This window comes from Pristiophorus japonicus, chromosome 9 (assembly GCF_044704955.1).
Source record: "Pristiophorus japonicus isolate sPriJap1 chromosome 9, sPriJap1.hap1, whole genome shotgun sequence".
NCBI classification, from domain to species: Eukaryota; Metazoa; Chordata; class Chondrichthyes; family Pristiophoridae; genus Pristiophorus; species Pristiophorus japonicus.
Window position 1 is genome coordinate 114,760,416 of NC_091985.1, and position 25,176 is coordinate 114,785,591.

The following is a 25,176-nucleotide window of genomic DNA, read 5'->3' on the forward strand; positions in this document are numbered from 1 at the left end:
GTTTGCAACCTTGGTGTCATATTTGACCCTGAAATGAACTTCTGACCACATATCCGCGCCATATTCCAAAACCTATTTCCACCTCCGTAACATCGCCCACCCAGCTTGCTGTTGAAACCTTCATCCATGTCTTTGTTACCTCTAGATTTGACTGTTCCAATGCACATTCTAACCTATGTAAACTTGAGGTCATTCAGAACTCAGCTGCCTGTACCCTAACTCGCACAGAGTCCCATTCGCCAATCACCCCTGTGCTCACTGACCTACATTGGCTCCCAGATAAACAATACCTCAATTTTAAAATTCTCAGCCTGGTTTTCAAATCCCTCCATGGCCTTGCCCCTCCCGATCTCTGTAACCTCCAGCCCTACTACCACCCCCACCCCACCGAGATATCTGCTCAAATTCTGGCCTCTTGGGCACCCTGATTTTAATCACTCAAACATTGGTGGCCATGTCTTCAGCTGCTTAGGCCCTAAGCTCTGGAATTCCTTCCCTAAATCTCTCTTTCTTCCTTTAAGACACTCCTTAAAACCTGCACTAATCTCTCATGTTGTTCGGTGTTAAATTTTGTTTTATAACACTCCTGTGAAAATCTTTTTGAAGTTTTACTATGTTAAAGGTGCTATATAAATACAGGTTGTTGTTATTGAAAGGAAGGGGGTGATTGAGGTGCAATGTGTCGAAGAGGGATTTGGTCCCTTCAGAATGCTGAAAGGGTAGGGGAGGGGCCAACGTGTTTGGTGGTGGGATCATGCTGGAGGTGGCGGAAATGACGGAGGGTGATCTGTTGAATGTGGAGGCGGGTGGGGTAGAAGGCAAGGACATGGGGAACCCTATTGTATTTCTGAGGGGAAGGGGGAAGCAGTGAGAGCATACGTATGGGAAATGGAACAAACATGTTCGAGGGCCCCTTCAACCACAGTGGAGGGGAAACCTCGGTTGAGGAAAAAGGAAGAGACAACGGAAGCACTGATATAGAAGGTAGCATTACCAGAACAGACGAGACGGAGAAACTGGGAGAATGGAAGATAGACTTGCCAGGAAGTGGGGCGGGAGGAATTGTAGTCAAGGTAGCTGCGGGAATCAGTGGGCTTATGGTCATCATCATAGGCAATCCCTCGGGGTCGAGGATGACTTGCTTCCACACTAAAAATGAGTACTCAGGTAACTGATGAACTTATTTTAAATGGTGGAAGATGCCCGTGTGTGAATTCTTTTAACGTGTGGTGGCCGTTACACACCAGCCACCACACGGGCTTGACGGAGCAAGGTCTTGGTCCAGTGACAAGGGGATCCAAGACGACTGGAGACCAAACTCCGCTGCATGTGTCGGGCTTATAGTGGATATTGGTTGATAGCCTTGGTCAATTGGTTCATATCCTAGAAATGGAGTCAGAAGTAAAGACAGGGACGAGTCAGAAATGGAACATGTGAAGGCAAGAGAAAAGTGAAATTTGGAAACAGAATTGATGATATTTTCCAGTTGGGGGCAAGAGCAGGAAGTGGAATGATAAGTCATCAATGTACCCAAATCCCCACTCCCCTTCCCATTCAAGCGCAGAAAATACAACACCTGCCCTTTTACCTATCCCCTTCCTAGCATCAGGACCCCAAACACTCCTGCTGGGTGAACCACCAATTAACTTGTATTTTTTTCAATTTATTATACTGTATTCGCTGCCCACAATGCACTCTCCTCTACACTGAGGAGACCAAATGCAGATTAGGTGACCACTTTGCAGAACACCTCCGTTCAATGTTCCCCCTAATTTTGGGAGGTGAGCTGTCCCTTTTAACGGGGTACATGGCCCATTCAAAATTTCCCATTCAAAAACCAGTCCTGGGCTGCACTTTCCCTCCAACAGCTACACGGTCGCTGAATGTTGAGCCTGGTGGGGTCGAAGGTGAGGACAAGGGAAACCCTATCATAGTTCTGGGAGAAAGGGGAAGGGGCGAGAGCAGAAGTATGGGAAATGCACAAACATGGTCGAGGGCCCCATCAACCATGCTGGAAAGGGAAAATGGAAGACACATCGGAAGCACTGGTATGGAAGGTAGCATCGTCAGAACAGATGCAACAGAGACGGAGAAACTGGGAGAATGGAATAGAGTCCTTACAGGAAGCAGCTTAGCAGGAAACGTTGCCTCCATTCAGTCCGCAAGTATGACCCAGAGCTTCCCGTTGCCTGTCACTTTAATACTCCATTCCACTCCACCCCAACTCTGACCTCGGCCTTCTACTGTTCCAACGAAGCTCAACTCAAGCTCGAGGAACAGCACTTCATTTTTAGGCATTTTACAGTCTCCTGGACTCAACATTGAGTTCAACAATTTCAGATCATAACTTCTTATCCCATTTTCTGGGATGGCAGCTGTTGATGATTTTGTTATTCACTTCTAGACCCATCCTTTTTTTTCCTTGTCCCATTACCATCTCCTTTTGCCTTGCACTATCATCCCTTTTGGCATTTAATCTTTCTTGCCTTTCACCCGATCACAGACAATCCCTCTCCTCCCCTTTCCCTGCCTCTGCAGATGCTTAATATCTGTTATATCTCTAACTTTTTCCATTTCTGACAAAAGGTAATTAACCCAAAATGTTAACACTGTTTTTCTCTCTCCACATATACTGCCTGCTGAGTATTTTCTGTTTTTATTTCAGATTTAGTACTTCAGGGCACTCACTTACCAGACCACCATTGCTTTTGGGTGAAATGGGTGGCAATGCTCTGGATGTAATAATTTCTGGACCTGAAATCAGAAGGAATACATAATGTGAGACAGTGCACGAATATCCGAGGGAGAGGAGGGGAGGGAGAAAGAGGTGGAAGAAAGTTAATGCATTTCTTTCCCTGTATCGTTCTATGTTATACACACTAGCCAAGAGATGGCCAGGTAACCTGCCTCAATTTCAGGAGGTACTGGAGAAAGATCCAGGATAAATTTCTCTCCAATCTTGTGCGGAAGCAACTGCATTCCAGCAGCCCCTTTTCACCTGACAAGAGTTGATAATGGTGACCTAATGCAGGAAGAACTACAGACAAAAAATTGAATTGCACTATTCTGCATTGAGTGTTGGGGACTAACGCACTGCTCCACTTCACCATTATTACACAAGTTTTTCACTGAAAGTCATGCTGATCTTCAGCAATTCCCGAGAGCATTCAGGAAGTTTACATGCATCCTCACTTATTTTACTATGTGAATAGCTTGAAACATGTGTGAGAAATGTATGAAAAGTACTCAATACTGGAAATGCTTCCACACTGAACTCAGGTGTAAAATTCTGTCCATTCCACAACAGCAGATTTCTCCACACATTAGCACGACTTGGTGACATGCCCAACTGGTGTACAATCTGTCCTAGTACTGCAGCGTGATCAGTGTAACAGAGCAATATACTACAAAGTTGTGGAGCACTGCAACTACAATTTTAATGCTGCTTGCAGCCAGGATCCCGTGACACTATTCAAAGAACAGCTGGCAGTGTCCTGGGCAATATTCCTCCCTTTCTTTTCCAACACCGCCAAGGGACTAACTGGTCATCCATCTCATTTACCGTTTGTGGCATCTTACAGTGGCTAATATGTTTCTGTGACAACAGTGACTGCTGTTCAAAACTAATTCACTGAATGTGAGGATAAGGTACTATACTCATGAGTGAAATTTGAAGGAGTGACAATCTGGCTCACTCGTGCACCTCTTAACTATTTCAGAGACAAAACCTGCAGCAATAATCCAAATGCGCTCTTCCAGAATGGTTCATGGCATAGATAGGAGGAAGAAATCAAATTCTATTTCTTCCAAGCCCCTTTAGTTTCTATTCTCCCTGCCCTCACTTTTCCTCAAGCTAAAGCTCTTTCTCTCTGCTACCTTACTTTACACACAATTCCAATCCTTCAATGTTTTGCAGCGTCAAGAAAAGTTGGGTCGTCAACTGATAACTATCCAGAATTAAGGTTTTTTAAATTTAGAATTGCAATTAAGACAAGCAGTAAAATATTCCATTATAAGGTGCCTTGCCAACTATAAATGGAACGGCATATGCTGGTAATTCTGAATTATGAGAAAAACACAATTGTTTTTAATGCTCCTATGATTTTTGGAAGTAAATAATGAAAGGGAATGAGAACATTCAGTCTGTGAGGATTTCGTTGAGGCACATACATGGACCCCACTGGTGGAGAAAGCAGGAGCCGGTCCGGGAAGGGGGGGGGGGAAACAGGTGGAGAAAGCTAGAGCGCCGAAAGGGAGGGGGGTGGAGAAAGCAGGAGCTCCGGCAAAGGGGGGGGGGGGGGTTGGAGAAAGCTGGAGCCAGTGATTTTCAATCTATGACCTCTGGTTATTGACCCTCTCGCCAGAGGGATAGGTGTCCTCCTCAGTCACATGTTAACCTCTTCTGTTCCAAGGAAAACAGTCCTAGCTTTTCCAACCTCTCCTCATAACTGAAGTCTCTCATCCCTGGTAACATCCTGGTAAAACTCTGCTGCACCCTTTCTAAGGCCTTCACATCTTTCCTGAAGTGTGGTGCCCAGAATTGTCCACAATACTCCAGTTGAGGACTAACCAGTAATTTATGAGGTTCTAGCATGATTTCTCTGCTTTTCTATTCTATTCCTCTATTTATAAACCCAAGTAACCCATATGCATTTTCAACCACCTTATCAACTTGCCTGCCACCTTTAAGAATGTGTGTATAAATTCACCAAGGTCTCTCTACACTTTTCAAAATTGTGCCATTTATAGTATACAGTCTTTCTAGATTAGTCCTCCCAAAATGCATCACTTCACACTTCTCTGCATTGAACTCCATCTGCCAAGCAAAATCGGTCGTGTGATTGATGGTGAGGAAGAAAGTTGTAGACTGCAGGAAGATATCAACAGATTGGTCAGGTAAGGAGGACACACAAAATCTACAAAATGACAGACAGGCTAAGTGAGTGGACAAAAATTTGGCAGATAGAATATAATGTTGGAAAGTGAGAGGTCATGCACTTCGGCAGAAAAAAAATCAAAGAGCAAGTTATTATTTAAATGGAGAAAGATTGCAGTATAGAGGGATCTGGGGGTACTTGTGCATGAAACACAAAAGGTTAGTATGCAGGTACAGCAAGTGATCAGGAAGGCCAATGGAATCTTGGCCTTTATTGCAAAGGGGATGGAGTATAAAAGCAGGGAAGTCTTGCTACAGTTGTACAGGGCATTGGTGAGGTCACACCTGGAATACTGCGTGCAGTTTTGGTTTCCATATTTACGAAAGATTATATTTGTTTGGGAGGTAGTTCAGAGAAGGTTCACAAGGTTGATTCCAGAGATGAGGGGGTTGACGTATGAGGAAAGGTTGAGTATATTGGGCCTCTACTCATTGGAATTCAAAAGAATGAGCGGTGATCTTATCGAAACATATAAGATTATGAGAGGGCTTGACAAGGTGGATGCAGAGAGGATGTTTCCGCTGATAGGGGAGACTAGAACTAGAGGGCATAATCTTAGAATAAGGGGCTGCCCATTTAAAACTGAGATGAGGAAAAATTTCTTCTGAGGGTTGTGGATCTGTGGAATTCGTTGCCTCAGAACTGTGGAGGCTGGGACATTGAATAAATTTAAGACAGAAATAGACAGTTTCTTGAATGATAAGGGAATAAGGGGTTATGGAGAGCGGGCAGGGAAGTGGACCCGAGTCCATGATCAGATCAGCCATGATCGTATTAAATGGCGGAACAGGCTCGAGGGGCCGTATGGCCTTCTCCTGCTCCTATTTCTTATGTTCTTGTAAGTGGCAAATGGAATTCAATCAGGAGAGGTGTGAGGCAATGCATTTAGGGAGGGCTAACAAGGCAAGGGAAAGCACAATAAATGGTAGGATACATAGAAGTGAAGAGGAACAGATGACCCTTGGAGTGAATGTCCACAGATCCCTGAAAGTAGCCAGACAGGTAGATAAGGTGGCTAAGACGGCATTCGGGATATTTTCCTTTATTAGCCGAGGCATATAATATAAAAGCAGGGAGGTTATGCTTGAACTGTATAAAACACTAGTTAGGCCACAGCTGGAGTACTGTGTACAGTTCCGGTCACATTACAGGAAAGATGTGATTGCACTGGAGAGGGTACAGAGGAGATTTATGAGGATGTTGCCAGGACTGGAGAATTTTAGCAATGAGGAAAGATTGGACAGGTTGGGGTTGTTTTCTTTGGAACAGAGGAGGCTGAGGGGAGACTTAATTGAGATGTATAAAATTATGAGGGGCCTAGATAGAGTGGATAGGACAAACCTATTTCCCTTAGCAGAGAGGTCAATAACCAGAAGGCATAGATTTAAATTAATTGGTAGAAGGATTAGAGGGGAGTTGAGGAGAACTTTCCCCCCCGCCCCCAAGAGGGTGGTGGAGGTCTGCAACTCACTGCCTGAAAGGGTGATAGAGGTAGAAACCCTCACCACATTTAAAAAGTACTTGAAGATATGCACTTGAAGTGTCGTAACCTACATTCATTCACAGGCAGCCCCTCGAATGATGATGATTTGCTTCCACGAGTTCACAGGTGTTCCGATGAAGGACCGATGTTCCAGTCCTGAACTCCAATTGAGGGGGTGGAAGATGTCTGTGCGTGGATTTTTTTAGCGTGTGGTGATCATTGCACACCAACCACCACACGGGCTTGACAGAGCTAGGTCTTGGTCCAGTGGCAAGGGTTAACCAAGATGACTGGAGACCTGCTCTGCTGCACGGACCCAGTGCGCACACATATCGCAGTGTAGGCTGGCCCGGGCTGCCTCTGGGCCCTCTGCTCTTCTGGGCCCCGTACCTTCATCTGTCGCACCTCCGTCACAAGCACTCGCCGCTCCTCCATCCCGACCTTCCCACTCCTCTGTACCTGGGCCTTGCCGATGTTTCTGCCCTTGCTCCAAAATGGCGACCAGGGTTTTGATGACGTCACCCAGATGCCCATCTCAAAATCCTTGGAGCAGCTCGCGCTGGAGGTTGAAGTAGTATGCTGCTCCAGCTCTTTTATAGCCCGACCCGTGGATCTGTTCTCTCGCAGGTCGGGGAGCCACGATGCTAGCCACGTAATCTACAGGGCTACAGACCAATAGCTGGAAAATGAGATTAGGCTGGATAGCTTTTTTTCGGCTGTCACAGACAGGATGGGCCGAATGGCCTCCTCTGTGCCATAAATTTCTATGATTCTAGGTACAAAAAATAATTAAAGGCTAATGGAATGTTGGCATTTATCTCAAGTGGGCAGGAATACAAAGAGATGGAAGTTCTGTTACAGCTGTACCAAGCTCTGTTTCGACCCCATCTAGAATACAGGGCACCACACCTCAGGAAGGACATATTGAACGATACTGGGGCTAAAAGGGTTAAATTATGAGGGCAGATCACTTCGACTAGGCTTGTATTCCTTTGAATAAAGAAGTTTAAGGGGTGATCTAAATTAGGTCTTTAAAATGTCGAAAGGATTTGATAGTGTAGATAGAAAGAAAATATTTCCTTTGGTGGGAGAATCGAGAACAAGGGGGCATAACCTTAAAATTAGAGCTAGGAATGTTCAGAGTGATGTAAGAAAGCGCTTCTTCATACAAAAGGGTAGTGAAAATCTGGAACACTGTCCCCCCCAAAAAGCTGTTGAGGCTAGGTCAATTGAAAATTTAAAGACAAGAGATCGATAGAGTTTTGTTAGGAAATTGTAATTAAGAGATATGGAAGCAAAGCGGGTTAATGGAGTCAAGATATAGATCAACCATGATCTAACTGAATGGTGGAATAGACTTCAAGGGCTGAATGGCCTACTCCTGTTCCCATATTCCAGTGGCAGTCCAAGACATTAGGAGGAGGGTACAAGAGCTGTTGTCACTTTTGTAGTGGCAACAGTTACTGCCCTAGTGTCACCACCACAAACTTCATTCCTCACTACTGATTCCACCCCCCTCCCTAGTTACTATCTTGGGTTGAAAAGACTGTTCATAACCTCAGCATCCTATTCAACCCAGAGCTAGCTTCCAACTATAGATATGTGAAGAGAAAAAGATTAGTGAAAACAAATATAGGTGCCTTGCAGTCAGATTCAGGTGAATTTATAATGGGGAACAAAGAAATGGTGGACCAGTTAAACAAATTCTGTTTTCACGAAGGAAGACACAAATAACCTTCCAGAAATACTAGGGGACCGAGGGTCTAGTGAGAAGGAGGAACTGAAGGATATCCTTATAAAGTGGGAAATTGTGTTCGGGAAATTGATGGGATTGAAGGCCAATAAATCCCCGGGGCCGGATAGTCTGCATCTCAGAATTCTTAAGGAAGTGGCCATTGAAATAGTGGATGCATTGGTGATCATTTTCCAACAGTCTATCGACTCTGGATCAGTTCCTATGGACTGGAGGGTAGCTAATGTAATACCACTTTTTAAAAAAAGGAGGGAGAGAAAACGGGCAATTATAGACCAGTTAGCCTGACACCAGTAGTGGGGAAAATGTTGGAATTATTAAAGATGAGATAGCAGCGCATTTGGAAAGCAATGACAGGATCAGTCCAAATCAGCATGGATTTATGAAAGGGAAATCATGCTTGACGAATCGTCTGGAATTTTTTGAGGATGTAACTAGTAGAGTGGACAAGGGAGTACCAGTGGATGTGGTGTATTTGGACTTTCAAAAGGCTTTTGACAAGGGCCCACACAAGAGATTAGTGTGCAAAATCAAAGCATATGGTATTGGGGGTAATGTACTGATGTGGATAGAGAACTGGTTGGCAGACAGGAAGCAGAGAGTCGGGATAAACGGGTCCTTTTCAGAATGGCAGGCAGTGATTAGTGGAGTACCGCAGGGCTCAGTGCTGTAACCCCAGCTCTTTACAATATACATTAATGATTTAGATGATGGAATTGAGTGTAATATCTCCAAGTTTGCAGATGACACTAAACTGGGTGGCGGTGTGAGCTGCAAGGAGGACGTTAAAAGGCTGCAGGGTGACTTGGACAGGTTAGATGAGTGGGCAAATGCACGGCAGATGCAGTATAATGTGTATAAATGTGAGGTTATCCACTTTGGGGGCAAAAACACGAAGCAGAATATTATCTGAATGGTGGCAGAGTAGGAAAGGGGGAAGTGCAATGAGACCTGGGTGTCATGGTTCATCAGTCATTGAAAGTTGGCATGCAGGTACAGCAGGCGGTGAAGAAGGCAAATGGTATGTTGGCCTTCATAGCTAAGGGATTTGAGTATAGGAGCAGGGAAGTCTTAGTGCAGTTGTACAGGGCCTTGGTGAGGCCTCACCTGGAATGTTGTGTTCAATTTTGATCTCCTAATCTGAGGAAGTGCAGCGAAGGTTCACCAGACTGATTCCTGGGATGGCGGGACTGACATATGAGGAGAGACTGGATTGACTGGGCCTGTATTCACTGGAGTTTAGAAGGATGAGAGGGGATCTCATAGAAACATATAAAATTCTGACGGGACTGGACAGGTTAGATGCAAGAAGAATGTTCCCGATGTTGGGGAAGTCCAGAACCAGGGGACATAGTCTAAGGATAAGGAGTAAGCCATTTAGGACTGAGATGAGGAGAAACTTCTTCACTCAGAGTTGTTAACCTGTGGAATTCCCTACCGCAGAGAGTTGTTGATGCCAGTTCATTGGATATATTCAAGAGGGAGTTAGATTATGGCCCTTAAGGCTGAAGGGATCAAGGAATATGGAGAGAAAGCAGGAAAGGGGTACTGAGGGGATGATCAGCCATGATCTTACTGAATGGTGGTGCAGGCTCGATGGGCCGAATAGCCTACTCACGCACCTATTTCCTATGTTTCTATGTAACTACATATCACAAAGACAAAATTCCACAGGATTGCCTGTCTCAGCCCTTGCCTCAGCCCACCTGCTGCTGAAAGCCTCATCCATGTCTTTGTTACCTCCAGATTCGACTATTCTATAGTGCTCTGGCCAGCCTTCAATCTTGCACCCTCAATAAACTTGAGCTCATCTAAAACTCTGCTGCACACATCATAACTCGCAGCAAGTCCCGTTCACCCATGTGCTCACTAACCTATATTGACCATCAGTCCACCAACACCTCGATTTAAAAATTCTCATCCTCATGTTGAAATCCCTTCATGGCTTCATCCCTTCCTCTCTGAACTCGGTCTATCAGTGCTGTGCTTTGAACTCTGAACTTTGTAGTCTGCCTGACAATGACTGGATCAAATTACACATTGCGAAGTGTGAGGTGAGTATCGTCCTCCCATGTACTGTTGGTGGCAATAAGGCGGCTGCTCCTTTCACCATTTGGTGGAAACAGACGCAGCCACTGATGTATTCCCTTTAAACTCTACGGTAATCCACTTTACTTTATGTAGTCTGTAATTTAATCCCCCCCATGGAGAGAGACAAGCTGAGAACAAATTAACAGTGAAATACTGCCCAAACGTACTGTAGACTATCTTCCATAAACAACAAATGTGTGACAGCTGTGATAGCCGAGATCTGTCTTCTTTTGAATCATAAAAGACTTTCTATTTTTAATATTTCTTAATGGGAGACTGTACAGCTGTTCCGTTAAATTGGTTGCCACATGGCTGCAAGCTGCTAGTTCCAACAGAATACACACATTGCCTGGACCACAACCCCCAACATCTACAGCTCAGTTATGTAATTAGAACGACGAGTTCCTATCCTTCTCTGATGTTTCATTTGTTTGAAGGAAAAATGCATGGCCAGTCACACAAGAGAATACAGAAGACAAAGCAGCGTGCAGCAAAAAAGACAGACCGAGAGAACTGGCAATTAATTGGTTAAAGGACAGATGACTAACAGGTAGCTGTCTCTCCCCACAAAGATGCAATTATTGAATACTAGGCTGAGAAGGAGACAGAGCTACTTAATGGAATTGATGACGACATGAGGATGTTGGGCATTTAGTGGCCATTTCTCCCAAGTCTCCAATGCTAGTGTTGATCAACAGCTCCATGCTCAGAGCCCACCTAAAAGAGAAAGAAATACTGGAGCCTTCTTCCAGTTCAGCAGTTTCCTTCTTACTGTGCTGTAATATAGCAAATTCAGCTGTGTTTGCTCGTTTAATTTTACTTTTTAATAAATCGGATTCACAGTTTGTCACCTTATATATATGGTCTGCCAAACTGCCAGTCGAAGAGGTCAAGAGTTTATGGTGGTACAGGGTAATTCAGTTTTTTTTTTTAAAAAACAATGTGGACCTCAATGCAAAAAGGCTTCATAGATTATCATCTGCCCACTTCCGCATATCACTTGTTTTAGTTCACAGAAAATGTGGACTTGTTTTTGGAAGAAGTGTTATACACAAGAAATATTTTCTGGATTGCACCCAATATGCACACAGGATATAAACAGATGTGAGCTTGCCTTATGGACAATGTTTTCATCTGGTATTTGTGGGCTGGCACCAAAAAAAATGACCATGAAAGCTGCCAGATTGTTGTAAAAACCCAACGGTCATTAATGTTCTGCAGGAAGGTGTTCTTCAGGAAAGGAGGGGCCTCCTACCTCTGGTTTACAGTCCCACACAATGCAGTTGACTCAATTCTCTCAGGGCAATTGAGGATGGACATTAAATACTGCATTGTCAGTGTCACCCACATCCCAAGATCAAATTTAGAAAACAATCTGTCTTTAAGTGCAGAAAATGATCACATCTCAGGAGGTGAGATGTGGCAACTTGAGTCTGGTTGTATTACCAACAATTAGCATCTCTCTACAGTAGTATTAAATTCAAGTTCTGTACTTTTGTACTCACCAGCTATTCCAATGAAAACTATCAGCCCAAAACAGATGAAGAACACGACAAAAACCAGGACAAAGTGCCTCTTGGAGAGTGTATATAGTCGCATCGGTGCTATCCTACAAAGAACAGATCAGCAAGATGTCAATGCAAAAAACAAAGAAAGCAAGCATCTGGAATGAGTGAACTAATACGTTATTCAATACAATCTAGTCAGAGCATATCATAATATCTTCTATCACATCAGGGCGACCACACCTATTGCCACCAGATTCTACATGGTTAACTGTGGATAGCATATTATATTACAGCCCATGTAACACCTCTGTTCAAGGAAGGAGAACGTAACTACAGACTAGTGAGCCTTATGTCACTTGCATTGAGCTCTTAAAATCCAATTCAAGACAAAATTAGTGAACATTTAGAAACACCACTTCCAATCCAAACAATAAACATTTACTTTTTTTTGGAACCAGAATTCTATCCATGGTGTTACATTTCCTCTTGTATTATAGCCTGAAATGTTATAACCAGCCTCTTGAGACATTTCAAACACTTCTGAAGATCCATATACACTGTATCTACTGCATTCCCTTAAAGCTATCCATGCAACATGGAATTTGTAATTCCATAGAAGCACCAATCCCACTCACCCATCACTCCCATCCTTGCTGACCTGTGACTTCCAGCACCTCAATACTTCAAATTTAAAATTCTCATCCTCATGTTTAAATCCCTTCATTCCCTTTCAATGCTTCCCTTTCCCATCTCTGTAACCTTCTCCAACTCTGCAATCCCCTCCCCATCCCTCCAACTGTGGCTGCTTAAGCATCCCCACTATTGGTGGCAGTGCATTCAGCCCAGCTCTGGAATTCCCTTGCAAAATCCCTCGGCCTTCCCAGCTCCCTTTCCTCCTTTAAGACTCTACTTAAAATCCATCTATTTGACCAAGCTTTCAGACTTTCAATATCTCCTTTGGTTCAACGTCCATTTTTATACGATTATGCCTTTGGAGCATTTTTCTACAGTAAAAGGCACTATATAAATATATTTTTGTTGAGGGAAGTCAATTACAATAGGAACATAGGGACAGAAGCAGGCCATGCAGCTCCTTGAGCCTGTTCCACCACTGAATTAGATCATGGCTGATCTGTATCTTAATTCCACCTACCCACCTTGGTTCCCTTAATGTCCTTGCCTAAAAAAATCCATTGATTTGGGTCTTGAAATTTTCCAATGGACCTAGCCCCAACAGCTTTTTGATGGTGAGCATTTCGGATTTCGACGACCCTTTGTGTGTGAAGAAGTGGTTCCTGACATTACCCTGAACGGCTCTAATATTATCAGTTATGCCGTCTTGTTCTGAACTTTCCCACCAGAGGGATCCCATGCAGCCGGTGAGCCGGCTTGTAAATGTTTTTTTTTTAAAAAACACGCGTGCACGAACTTTGAGCCATGCACCAGTGAAAGGGGCCGCACGGCCCAAAACTAAATTACAGGGAACATTTCCCATTTTCCCTACTCTGCCTCCTACTTCCAAACCTATTCGCTATTCATGCAATAGGATGCCTCCAATTCTATGCACTCTCATTTTTGTTATCAGTCCCTTATATGGAATTAAGTTTATCTAAGGGTTAAGTCATGGCAGGACAGCTCGGACACACGTTATGCTCCTCCTGTACTATGTGGGAAGTCAGGGACGCTTCTGGTGTCCCTGACGACATCATGTGTGGGAAGTGTATCCGCCTCCAGCTCCTGGCGGACCGCATTGCGGCACTGGAGCTGCGGGTGGATTCACTCTGGAGCATCCACGATGCTGAGAATGACGTGAATAGCACGTTTAGCGAGTTGGTCTCACCGCAGGTAAAGGGTACACAGCCAGATAGTAAATGGGTGACCAGCGGGAAGAGCAGTAAAGAAGGTAGTGCAGGAGTTCCCTGCAGTCATCCCCCTGCAAAACAGATACACTGCTTTGGGTACTGTTGAGGGGGATGACTCATCAGGGGGGGCGCAACAGCAGCCAAGTCCATGGCACCGTGGGTGGCTCTGCTGCACAGGAGGGCAGGAAAAAGAGTGGGAGAGCGATAGTGATAGGGGATTCAATTGTAAGGGGAATAGATAGGCGTTTCTGCGGCCTCAACCGAGACATCAGAATGGTATGTTGCCTCCCTGGTGCAAGGTTCAAGGATGTCTCGGAGCGGGTGCAGGACATCCTGAAAAGGGAGGGTGAACAGCCAGTTGTCGTGGTGCATATAGGTACCAACGATATAGGTAAAAAAAAGGGATGAGGTCTTATGAGACAAATTTAGGAAGCTAGGAGCTAAATTTAAAAAGTAGGACCTCAAAAGGTAGTAATCTCAGGATTGCTACCAGTGCCACATGCTAGTCAGAGTAGGAATCGCAGGATAGCTCAGATGAATACGTGGCTTGAGGAGTGGTGCAAGAGGGAGGGATTCAAATTCCTGAGACATTGGAACCGGTTCTGGGGGAGGTGGGCCCAGTACAAACCAGACAGTCTGCACCTGGGCAGGACCGGAACCAATGTCCTAGGAGGAGCGTTTGCTAGTGCTGTTGGGGAGGAGTTAAACTAACATGGCAGGGGGATAGAACCTATGCAGGGAGACAGAGGGAAATAAAATGGAGGCAGAAGCAAAAGATAGAAAAGAGAATAGTAAAAGTGGAGGGCAGAGAAACCCAAGGCAAAAAACAAAAAGAGCCACATTACAGCAAAATTCTAAAGGGGCAAAGTGTGTTAAAAAGACAAGCCTGAAGGCTCTGTGCCTCAATGCGAGGAGTATTCAGAATAAGGTGGACGAATTAATTGCGCAGACAGCAGTTAACGGATATGATGTAATTGGCATCATGGAGACATGGCTCCAGGGTGACCAAGGCTGGGAACTCAACATCCAGGGGTATTCAACATTTAGGAAGGATAGGCAGAGAGGAAAAGGAGGTAGAGTGGCATTGCTGGTTAAAGATGAAAGTAATACAATAGTAAGGAGGGACATTAGCCTGGATGATGTGGAATCGGTATGGGTGGAGCTGCGGAATTCCAAAGGGCAGAAAACGTTAGTGGGAGTTATGTACAGACCACCAAACAGTAGTAGTAAGGTTGGGGACAGCATCAAACAAGAAATAAGGGATGTGTGCAATAAAAGGTACAGCAGTTATCATGGGCGACTTTAATCTACATATTGATTGGGCTAACCAAACTGGTAGCAATGCGGTGGAGGAGGATTTCCTAGGGTGTATTAGGGATGGTTTTCTAGACCAATATGTCGAGGAACCAACTAGAGAGCTGGCCATCCTAGACTGGGTGATGTGTAATGAGAAGGGACTAATTAGCAATCTTGTTGTGCGAGGCCCCCTGGGGAAGAGTGACCATAATATGGTAGAATTCTTTATTAAGATGGAGAGTGACAGCGTTAATTCAGAAATTAGGGTCCTGAACTTAAGGAAAGGTAACTTTGACTGTATGAGGCGTGAATTGGCTAGGATAGACTGGCAAAGGATACTTAAAGGGTTGACGGTGGATAAGCAATGGCAAACATTTAAAGATCACGTGGATGAACTTCAGCAATTGTACATCCCTGTCTGGAGTAAAAATAAAACAGGGAAGGTGGCTCAACCATGGCTAACAAGGGAAATTAAGGATAGTGTTAAAGCCAAGGAAGACACATATAAACTGGCTAGAAAAAGAAACAAACCCGAGGACTGGGAGAAATTTAGAATTCAACAGAGGAGGACTAAGGGTTTAATTAAGAGGGGGAAAATAGAGTACGAGAGGAAGCTTGCAGGGAACATAAAAACTGACTGCAAAAGCATCTATAAATATGTGAAGAGAAAAAGATTAGTGAAGACAAACGTAGGTCCCTTGCAGTCGGATTGGTGAATTTATAATGGGGAACAAAGAAATGGCAGACCAATTGAACAAATACTTTGGTTCTGTCTTCACGAAGGAAGACACAAATAACCTTCCGAATATACTAGGAGACAGTGGGTCTAGTGAGAAGGAGGAACTGAAGGATATCCTTATTAGGCAGGAAATTGTGTTAGGGAAATTGATGGGATTGAAGGCCGATAAATTCCCGGGGCCTGATAGTCTGCATCCCAGAGTACTTAAGGAAGTGGCCCTAGAAATAGTGGATGCATTGGTGATCATTTTCCAACAGTTTATCGACTCTGGATCAGTTCCTATGGACTGGAGGGTAGCTAATGTAACACCACTTTTTTTTTTAAAAAAGGAGGGAGAGAGGAAACGGGTAATTATAGACCGGTTAGCCTGACATCAGTAGTGGGGAAAATGTTGGAATCAATCATTAAGGATGAAATAGCAGCACATTTGGAAAGCAGTGACAGGATCAGACCAAGTAGGCATGGGTTTGTGAAAGAGAAATCATGCTTGACGAATCTTCTGGAATTTTTTGGAGGATGCAACTAGTAGAGTGGACAAGGGAGAACCAGTGGATGTGGTGTATTTGGACTTTCAAAAGGCTTTTGACAAGGTCCCACAAGAGACTGGTGGGCAAAATCAAAGCGCATGGTATTGGGGGTAATGTACTGACGTGGATAGAGAACTGGTTGGCAGACAGGAAGCAGAGAGTAGGGATAAATGGGTCCTTTTCAGAATGGCAGGCAGTAACTAGTGGAGTGCCGCAGGGCTCAGTGCTGGGAACCCAGCTCTTTACAATATACATTAACGATTTAGATGAAGGAATTGAGTGTAATATCTCCAAGTTTGTGGATGACACTAAACTGGGTGGCGGTGTGAGCTGTGAGGAGGATACCAAGAGGCTGCAGGGTGACTTGGACAGGTTAGGTGAGTGGGCAAATGCATGGCCGATGCAGTATAAAGTGGATAAATGTGAGGTTATCCATTTTGGGGGCAAAAACACAAAGGCAGATTATCTGAATGGCGGCAGATTAGGAAAAGGGGAGGTGCAACGAGACCTGGGTGTCATGGTTCATCAGTTACTGAAAGTTGGCATGCAGGTACAGCAGGCGGTGAATGGTATGTTGGCCTTCATAGCTAGGGGATTTGAGTATAGGAGCAGGGAGGTCTTACTGCAGTTGTACAGGGCCTTAGTGAGGCCTCACCTGGAATATTGTGTTCAGTTTTGGTCTCCTAATCTGAGGAAGGACGTTCTTGCTATTGAGGGAGTGCAGCGAAGGTTACCCAGACTGATTCCAGGGATGGCTGGACTGTCATATGAGGAGAGACTGGATCAACTGGGCCTTTATTCACTGGAGTTTAGAAGGATGAGAGAGGATCTCTAGGGAAACATATAAGATTCGGATGGGACTGGACAGGTTAGATGTGGGAAGAATGTTCCCGATGTTGGGGGAAGTCCAGAACCAGGGGACATAGGCTTAGGATAAGGGGTAGGCCATTTAGGACTGAGATGAGGAGAAACTTCTTCACTCAGAGAGTTGTTAACCTGTGGAATTCCCTGTCGCAGAGAATTGTTGATGCCAGTTCATTGGATATATTCAAGAGGGAGTTAGATATGGCCCTTACGGCTAAGGGGATCAAGGGGTATGGAGAGAAAGCAGGAAAGGGGTACTGAGGGAATGATCAGCCATGATCTTATTGAATGGTGGTGCAGTCTCGAAGGGCCGAATGGCCTACTCCTGCACCTATTTTGTATGTTTCTATGGAACATTGCCGAATGCCTTCTGGAAGTCCATAAAAATAAAATCCATAGACTCTCCCTTATCTACCATTTTAGTTACCTCCTGAAAAAACTCAACGAGGTTCGTTAGACATGACTTTCCAGTTATAAATCGATGCCGGCTCTCTTCGATCAGCTCATAGTTGTCCAAGTACTCAGTCACTCTGTCCCCAATAACATTCTAGTAACTGAGCCACAACAGACGCTAGACTATAAGGCCTGTAAATTTCCTAGTTTATCTCTCCTACCCTTCTTAAATAGTGGAGTGACATTGGCAATGTTCCAATTCAAGGGGGCAATTCCTGAATCAAGAGTGTTTTGAAAGATCATGACGAACGCATCAACAATTTCCTCACCTACTTCTTTTAATACCCTGGGGTGGAAACCATCGGGTCCTCGAGATTTGTCTATCTTTAATCTCATTTAATGTGGTACCATTGGGGAGGAAGGGGGCAGGAAGGAAGAGGAGGTCTGGTAGTATTTTAGGATTGAAGCAATGAAGATCAAAAACTATAAATCTTTATGATTCCACCCACCTAAAATATAGTTTTAGAACAGTGTGTGTCTGCAAATACAATAGAAGTTTACTATGTAGTTCAAAGAACGCATGGCTCCTCGCTCCGTCAGTACAGCTGTTGGTGGCCTATATAAAAAGGAACAACTGCCACATTCCCAACCATGAAACGAGAATAGTTTAAAAGTGCTTACTGTGCTGTTCCTGCATCCCCTTTAAAATTTGTACCATTTAGTTTATATTGCCTCCTTATTCTTCCTACCAAAATGAATCACTTCACACTTCTCTGCATTAAATTTCATCTGCCACGTTTTTGCCTATTTCAGCAGTCTGTATGTCCTCCTGAAATCGGTTACTATCCTCCCCACTGTTTACAATATTTGTGCTTCATGTCATCTGCAAACTTTGAAATTATGCCCTGGTTTGAATTAAATTGTTCAAATTTAATTCCTAGATTATTCTCAAGAGTCCCCAGTGATACACAAGAATACAAAGCATTCGACAGCTTACTTTTTAACCAATAGGAGGAGAAAAATAACTATATATAGAAGCTAAGATTGGATAGGAGTAAGTGAGTGGCTGTTAGTACGGCCTCAAACAATAAACTTCAAAGGAAACTTGATTTATGATAGTTGAACAAACATTACATATTAATGCCTCAGAATTGCTCTGTACCATTTAGATTTATTAATAATGCAATAGATCAATAAAATGAAGAGCGCAATTAAAGGTATCATAATTCTGCTTTAAATTTAGGATATAAATCATACAGACTGTAAATGATCTGATCATGTTATTCAGTGGTGACATCCTCCAACGTATGGCTGCTGCACTGGAACATGAACGGAGAAACTGGGCGTATGGAACAATCCCTGAGCCGGAGAAAGTCGGCCCAAGTCACACCCGATATTGGGCTTCGAGAATGGGCGAAGAGGAGTTCCATTGTGGGCTGCTGAGTCGCTAGCAGAGGCCCTCAAATAGGTCCTGGGAGGGGGTGGAAAGCGATCATGAGGGAGGAGGGATATCAGGAGCGGGTGTCAGTAAACTCATAGACCTGACTCCCTTTTGATTCAGTGGGCTGGAGCTTTATATATTGATTACACGTGCCAGAAAGTAATAAAACATACATTGTCTATCTCTGAAGCAACGTCAACAACAAGGATGAACGATAAAAAGACCACAGTTGACAAAAAAGCAAAGTATATAAATACCAGAACTGCAGCAGAAGGTTGGATACAAATGAGTGACCTAAAAAGGCTTGCAAGCACAAACTAATCATGCAGGATGGCAGGGCAAGAAATAGCTCAGCCTGAGAAAGTTATAGCCCATCCACTGAAGCACCAGCAGTCTCAACATCAGAGGCTGTTGCTAAGCCTAGCAATTGATACAAATGATGGCTGGCATGTGTTTAATAAATAATATTAGCATAGCAGTGTTTGTCTAATACACAAACCCGCAATATTTTAAAGCTGTATTAATCCTCAGGTATAATGTGCTGTTTCCATAATAACTAGCTGTGCCTGCAGTATTACAGGTATCTCAGGCTGCAAAATACATCCAATCACTTTGGTGTAATAACTTAGGTTTAAAAATTGGTCTGAATCCTTAAGGCAGGTGTGTTGAAGTTTTTGGCCATTGTGTGCATCATTAGCCACATTTAAAGTTTTGACCAATGTTCTCATCTCAACTGCCAGTACTGAAGATCTGATTTCGGATTTATCCATCCTTAAAGCAACAGCACTAAGACCAACCCAGGTCCATGAAATCCAAACAGGAAAAACCAGCGGGTAAGAAATAAAAGTTGCAGACAACTCAGCTGTCTTGGTTTGAAAGGGCGGATTGCCTGGGCTCGTAGACCGTATTTTGGACACCCTTAACAGAGTATAAATCAAATTTTTTTCCAGAAACATTGATTGGATTAGCTGGAGAGCATAACACGAATTCTGTGAAGTATATTGTAACGAATAACCTTTTCCCATTTCATACTTCCAGTTTAGTAAATTCTAGCCTCGCGTGATCAGTCTTAAACATCTAATACTTCACACATTACAGTGCTTTGGGGATTTTGTGGATTTTTTGGATTGAGTGCCTGAAAAGCAATGACCATGCAAGAACTGAGCAAACCAGGTATCCACTCTATCTTATTGTACTTAGAACTGTTCTGTGCAACGCAGGAAACAGCAACTACTGGGATTGGTCAACAATATCACACCCATAAATGAGTAATCTTCAAGGAATTATTTTGTTTGATATTTAGGCATACAGGTTGTTCAAACACCAATAGGTGCAGCCGATACAGAGCATTACAGGAATATGGTCCAAAGAAACTGTTCTGTTTTAGTCTAATCATGAGACATCAATACATCTCAGATCCCATCTGTGCGTTAAATCAGTAATAAAGTTAACCCAGTCAAGATTCTTCAAATAGTACACGTGAATTACACATTACCCGAGAAAACGATCAAAACAAATTTGAATTTGATAACATGATATAGTCTTTCTGGGAAAATTAAACATTGGCCCAGATTTTCGTGTGAAAATAATGGTGTGGCTAATGGTGCTCTCCCAGATGCCCATTTTCCCTCGCTGTCATTATCAGCTCGCACTTTCAGCAACATGCCACACAAAATGTTTTAAAATCTAAACGTGCAGCGGCAAGTCTAACTAATGACATACGCCGCAGACCGTGAGGGGGTACACCCCTGAGGCCGGGCACGCGCCTGATGAAATCACTACACGGTTGGTTATAATTCTACCTATATGCCCAGCTGTTCAATGGACAGTTGGAAACTACAAACCTCTAGTTACTAAGAGACAAACCTACTCCACCATTACACACTAAAATATTCAGAAAGGAAAAACTATCGAGGACAACGTGTTACTTGGGAAACATGAGAACTGGACCTTACAATCCCCCGATTGTTGCCCCGAACTAAATGATTTCACCACTACCTGGAATCTAGGCGAAGAGTTTATCACTACGTGAAGTAGAACTTCCGGATGCCCCTTGTCCTCCTCCCAGAAGTTACATATTCCGCATTTACCTTTTCTATGCCACTTGCTATCTTAGGACCACATCTGGGACACCTTTCCAGACTGAAAAACCTCCAAATTCTCAACACTCAGAGCCCTTCACTCATTGTATTAATCCCAAAACTTCAACCATCAAGTCTAGTCTCGGTGCCCGCCCCGTCGCCCTCTCAGGTGTGTGCTCACTCAGAGCCGGGGTTAACCAGGGAACCAGCCCTTCCTGCCCCGGGGGGAGAAAGGCCGCCACACGGGATCCTTTGCACAGCGGCCTAGGACCGGTCTCGGTACCCCGACCTAGCGCCTCCTGCCTTCCGTCCCACAGTATGAAGGCCGGGTACGGACACTTACAGCTCCATGATCCCAAGTATACTCGGCCAATTCTCTCTGTTCTGCCGCAGCCCCGGCAACGGCCACCTCACAACAGCCACACGTCAGACGTAAGGGACGTCGCACTGCCCGAAAGCGGCGCTGAGACATCACGTGACAGGGGTTGTCCTCTTGCTGTCAGTGCTCGCAGGTTGCTAATTAACTTTACCCTGGCGTTTAGGGTATTGTTCATCTGGAGACTTTTACAAAACCCACTTATCCATTTCATTTCGACATTGTTTCTTTAAATTAGTGCCTCTCCTGCACCTAATAAACATTGAATTAAACGTCAGCTTGCCTTGATCCAATAGGAACACTCTCACCTGATTTGTGGATCGAAACCCTGCCCTCAACAGGCATTGACATATACACTTCCAGCAAAGGTTTGCTAGATAGCAATTGGGAATAGGAATGCTGACCTGTTTTACCTTCCTAACTCAAGGAGGTTTCAGCCAATTGTAATACCCTTACTTGCAACTCCAGGGAGTGTGTTACTGTTTGAATATGGTCGCCTGGAGTTCGTTAATGTTACAATGGGGTCCCTTCGAGTGGTTTAATGTTCGCAGGTGGTCTGTAGTGTGTTAATATTTGCAGGGGGCCCCCTAGAGTGTGTTAATATTTGCAGATAGTCCCTTAAGAGTACATTAATGTTTTCTGGGGTCCCCTGGAGTGTATTAATGTTTGCAGGGGGTCCTCGGGAGCAGTAGCGGGACATTTGGAACTGCATAATTCAATTAGAGTCAGCATGGTTTTATGAAAAGGAAATCAAGTTTGACAAATTTGCTGGAGTTCTTTGAGGATGTAATGAGCAGGGTGGATAAGGGGGAAACCAGTGGATGTGGTGCATTTGGATTTCCAGAAGGCATTCAATAAGGTGCCACATAAAAGGTCACATGATAAAAGTTCACAGGGTTGGGAATATATTAGCATGGATACAGGATTGGCTAACCAACAGAAAACAGAGAGTAGGGATAAATGGGTCATTTTCCAGTTCGCCAACAGTAACTAGTGGGGTGCCGCAGGGGCCTCAACTATTGACAATCTATATTAATGACTTGAATGAAGGGACCGAGTGTAATGTAGCCAAGTTTGCTGATGATACAAAGATAGTGGGAAAGCAAATTGTGAGGAGCACACAAGAAATTTGCAAAGGGATATCGACAGGCTAAGTAAGTGGGCAAAAATTTGGCAGATGGAGTATAATGTGGGAAAATGTGAGGTTATCCACTTTGGCAGAAAAAAATAGAAAAGCGGATTACAATTTAAATGGAGAAAAATTGCAAAGTGCTGCAATACAGAGGGACCTAGGGGGCCTTGTGCATGAAACACAAAAAGTTAGTATGCAGGTACAGCAAGTAATCAGGAAGCCAAATGGAATGTTGACCTTTATTGCAAGGGTGATAGAGTATAAAAGCAGAGATGTCCTGCTACAACTGTAGAAGGTATTGGTGAGGCCACACCTAGAGTACTGGGTACAGTTTTTGTGATGTATGTAAACCTGTAAATACCATGTCTACCCACCAGAGGGCTCATCCCCTGGAGTCCCAAGGGATCCCACAATGCCTTGGGAGCACCTGTATATAAGCAGACCTCACAAGTTGGAGAGGCACTCTGAGATCTGTAATAAAGGACTACGGTCACACCTTACTTTGAGCTTGCAGTATCTAGTCTGACTCTTTATTCAAGACATAACAGTTTTGGTCTCTGTATTTAAGGAAGGATATACTTGCATTGGAGGCTGTTCAGAGAAGGTTCACTAGGTTGATTCTGAAGATGAGGAGGTTGACTTATGAAGATAGGTTGAGTAGGTTGGGCCCATAGTCATTGGAGTTCAGAAGAATGAGAGGTGATCTTATCAAAACATAAAAGATAATGAGGGAACTAGATAAGATGGATGCAGACAGGATATTTCCATAGGAGAAACTAAAACTCGGGGACATAGTCTTAGAATAAGGGGCCACCTATTTTAAACTGAGATGAGGAGGAATTTCTTCTCTCAAAGGGTTGTAAATCTATGGAAATCTCTGTCCCAGAGAGCTGTGGAGGCTGGGTCATTGAATATATTTAAGACGGAGATAGGCAGATCTTTGAGTGATAAGGGAATAAAGGGTTATGGGGAGTGGGCAGGGAACTGGAGCTGAGTCCATGATCAGATCAGCCATGATCTTATTAAATGGCAAAGCAGGCTCGAGGGGCCAGGTGGCCTACTCCTGCTCCTATTTCTTATGTTCTTATGTAAACCTTTTTGCCTCTATCTCTCTTTCCTTCTTCAAAATGCTCCTTAAAGCATACCTCTTTGACCTGCACTAATTTCTACTTATGCGGCTCGGTGTCAAATTTTTTATCTCCTAATATTCCTGTGAAGCGACTTGGGATGTTTCATAAGAACCCTTAAATATATTCAATGTCCCAGCCTCCACAGCTCACTGGGGCAGAGAATTCCATAGATTTACAACCCTCAGAGTAGAAATTCTTCCTTATCTCTTTTAAATGGGCGACCTCTTATTCTGAGACTATGTCCACTAGTTTTAGTTTCCCCTATGAGTGGAAATATCCTCTCTGCATCCACCTTGTCTAGCCCCCTCATTATATGTTTCAATAAGATCACCTCTCATTTTTCTGAACTCCAACGTGTATAGGCCCAACCTACCTTCATAAGTCAACCCCCTCATCTCTAAAACCAACTGAGTGAACCTTCTCTGAACAGCCTCCAATGCAAGTATAGCCTTCCTTAACTTTAAAGGCACTATATAAATACAAATTGTTGTTAATGTGACACACATCTTTAAGGTAAGGTTGCATGTATTTTTTGAACTGTTTTTTTTATTTTATTGAGTAGTGATTTGGTGCAATACATATTAAAAGTTTTCTAAGCATGCAGGGGCTGCTGCTGGATGTTTGGTGGCAAAAGGCCTGTGAGAAGACAGAAAGTGCTTGAAATACTCAGCAGATCAGGTAGCATCCACGGAGAGAGAAACAAAGTTCATGTCTCAGGTCGAGATGCTGCCTGACCTGAGTATTTCCTGCATTTTCTGCTTTTATTTCAAATTTCCAGCATCCGCTCAAAGAGGGAAGAGAAAGAGGCAGAAGAGGAAAAAACAGAAGAAAAGGTGCAACCCAGACAGCCCCTTTCTGGCCGGGATATCTGGGATGGAATCATCCGCTTGCGGTACCAGTGACCAAAACCCCAATTCCCCTTTCAACATTTGTCCCATACCTTACCTCCCTCTGTTACTGACCATCACAGCGTCCTCTCTGCCACTATGCTGAAATAAAAGCCACCACAACCAAACTTTCCAATCCAACCGTATACATCTATCCATCCAATATAACATCAAAAAATCAACTAATCACCTTATGGAATCTCTTAGTGGCTGTCTTGTGTGTGCCTTTGCCTATCCTACTGATATCATGAAGTGCTACTCCAGTGGCTGCAGCATGGCTGGTAGAAGGCTGCTGACTTTCAGTGGGGTCACTGCAAATGGCCTTGCTGGTCGACCTTGAGGATCTGGTGACTGAAAGTGTGAAATTGAGTGATGGTGTTTTTTCATCTTCTTCGTCTTCACTCTCCTCTCCCTCTTCTTGGTCAACCACTGGCTGGATAGGCTGCATTTTGTGGGTGTGTGAAATGAGGAAGGCTCAAGGGTGGAGTTGTGATGAGGGGAGATCGGGAAAACAAAAGGTGCATCGAAGTAAGATAATATATGAGGATACCAGCATCTTGTATCCTTTCAGCCCAGCCGCTGGCCAAAGGCTCAGCCATGCCCCTGCTAGGAATGCCCAGCACTGTCTCCTCCAATAGGGCGAGGTGAAGCTAGGAATGGGAAGTATGCCTTTTTA

The 25,176-nt window shown here is 44.0% G+C and overlaps 1 protein-coding gene across 2 annotated transcripts in view; it reads right to left on the minus strand.

Annotated features, from left to right (window-relative positions):
- Nucleotides 1-25,176, minus strand: part of tmem181 (transmembrane protein 181) — a 174,387-nt gene that overhangs the window by 103,083 nt on the left and 46,128 nt on the right. The window contains exons 1-3 of one of the 2 annotated variants that reach the window (XM_070889709.1): nt 21,319-21,421; nt 11,770-11,873; nt 2,693-2,754 (exon numbers count right to left, since the gene is read on the minus strand). In XM_070889709.1, coding sequence (XP_070745810.1) covers nt 2,693-2,754; nt 11,770-11,873; nt 21,319-21,326 — 174 coding nt within the window. In that variant the 5' untranslated portion in view covers nt 21,327-21,421. Of the gene's footprint in view, nt 1-2,692; nt 2,755-11,769; nt 11,874-21,318; nt 21,422-25,176 lie in introns of those variants that run through there. The other variant, XM_070889710.1, reaches the window with a different exon arrangement.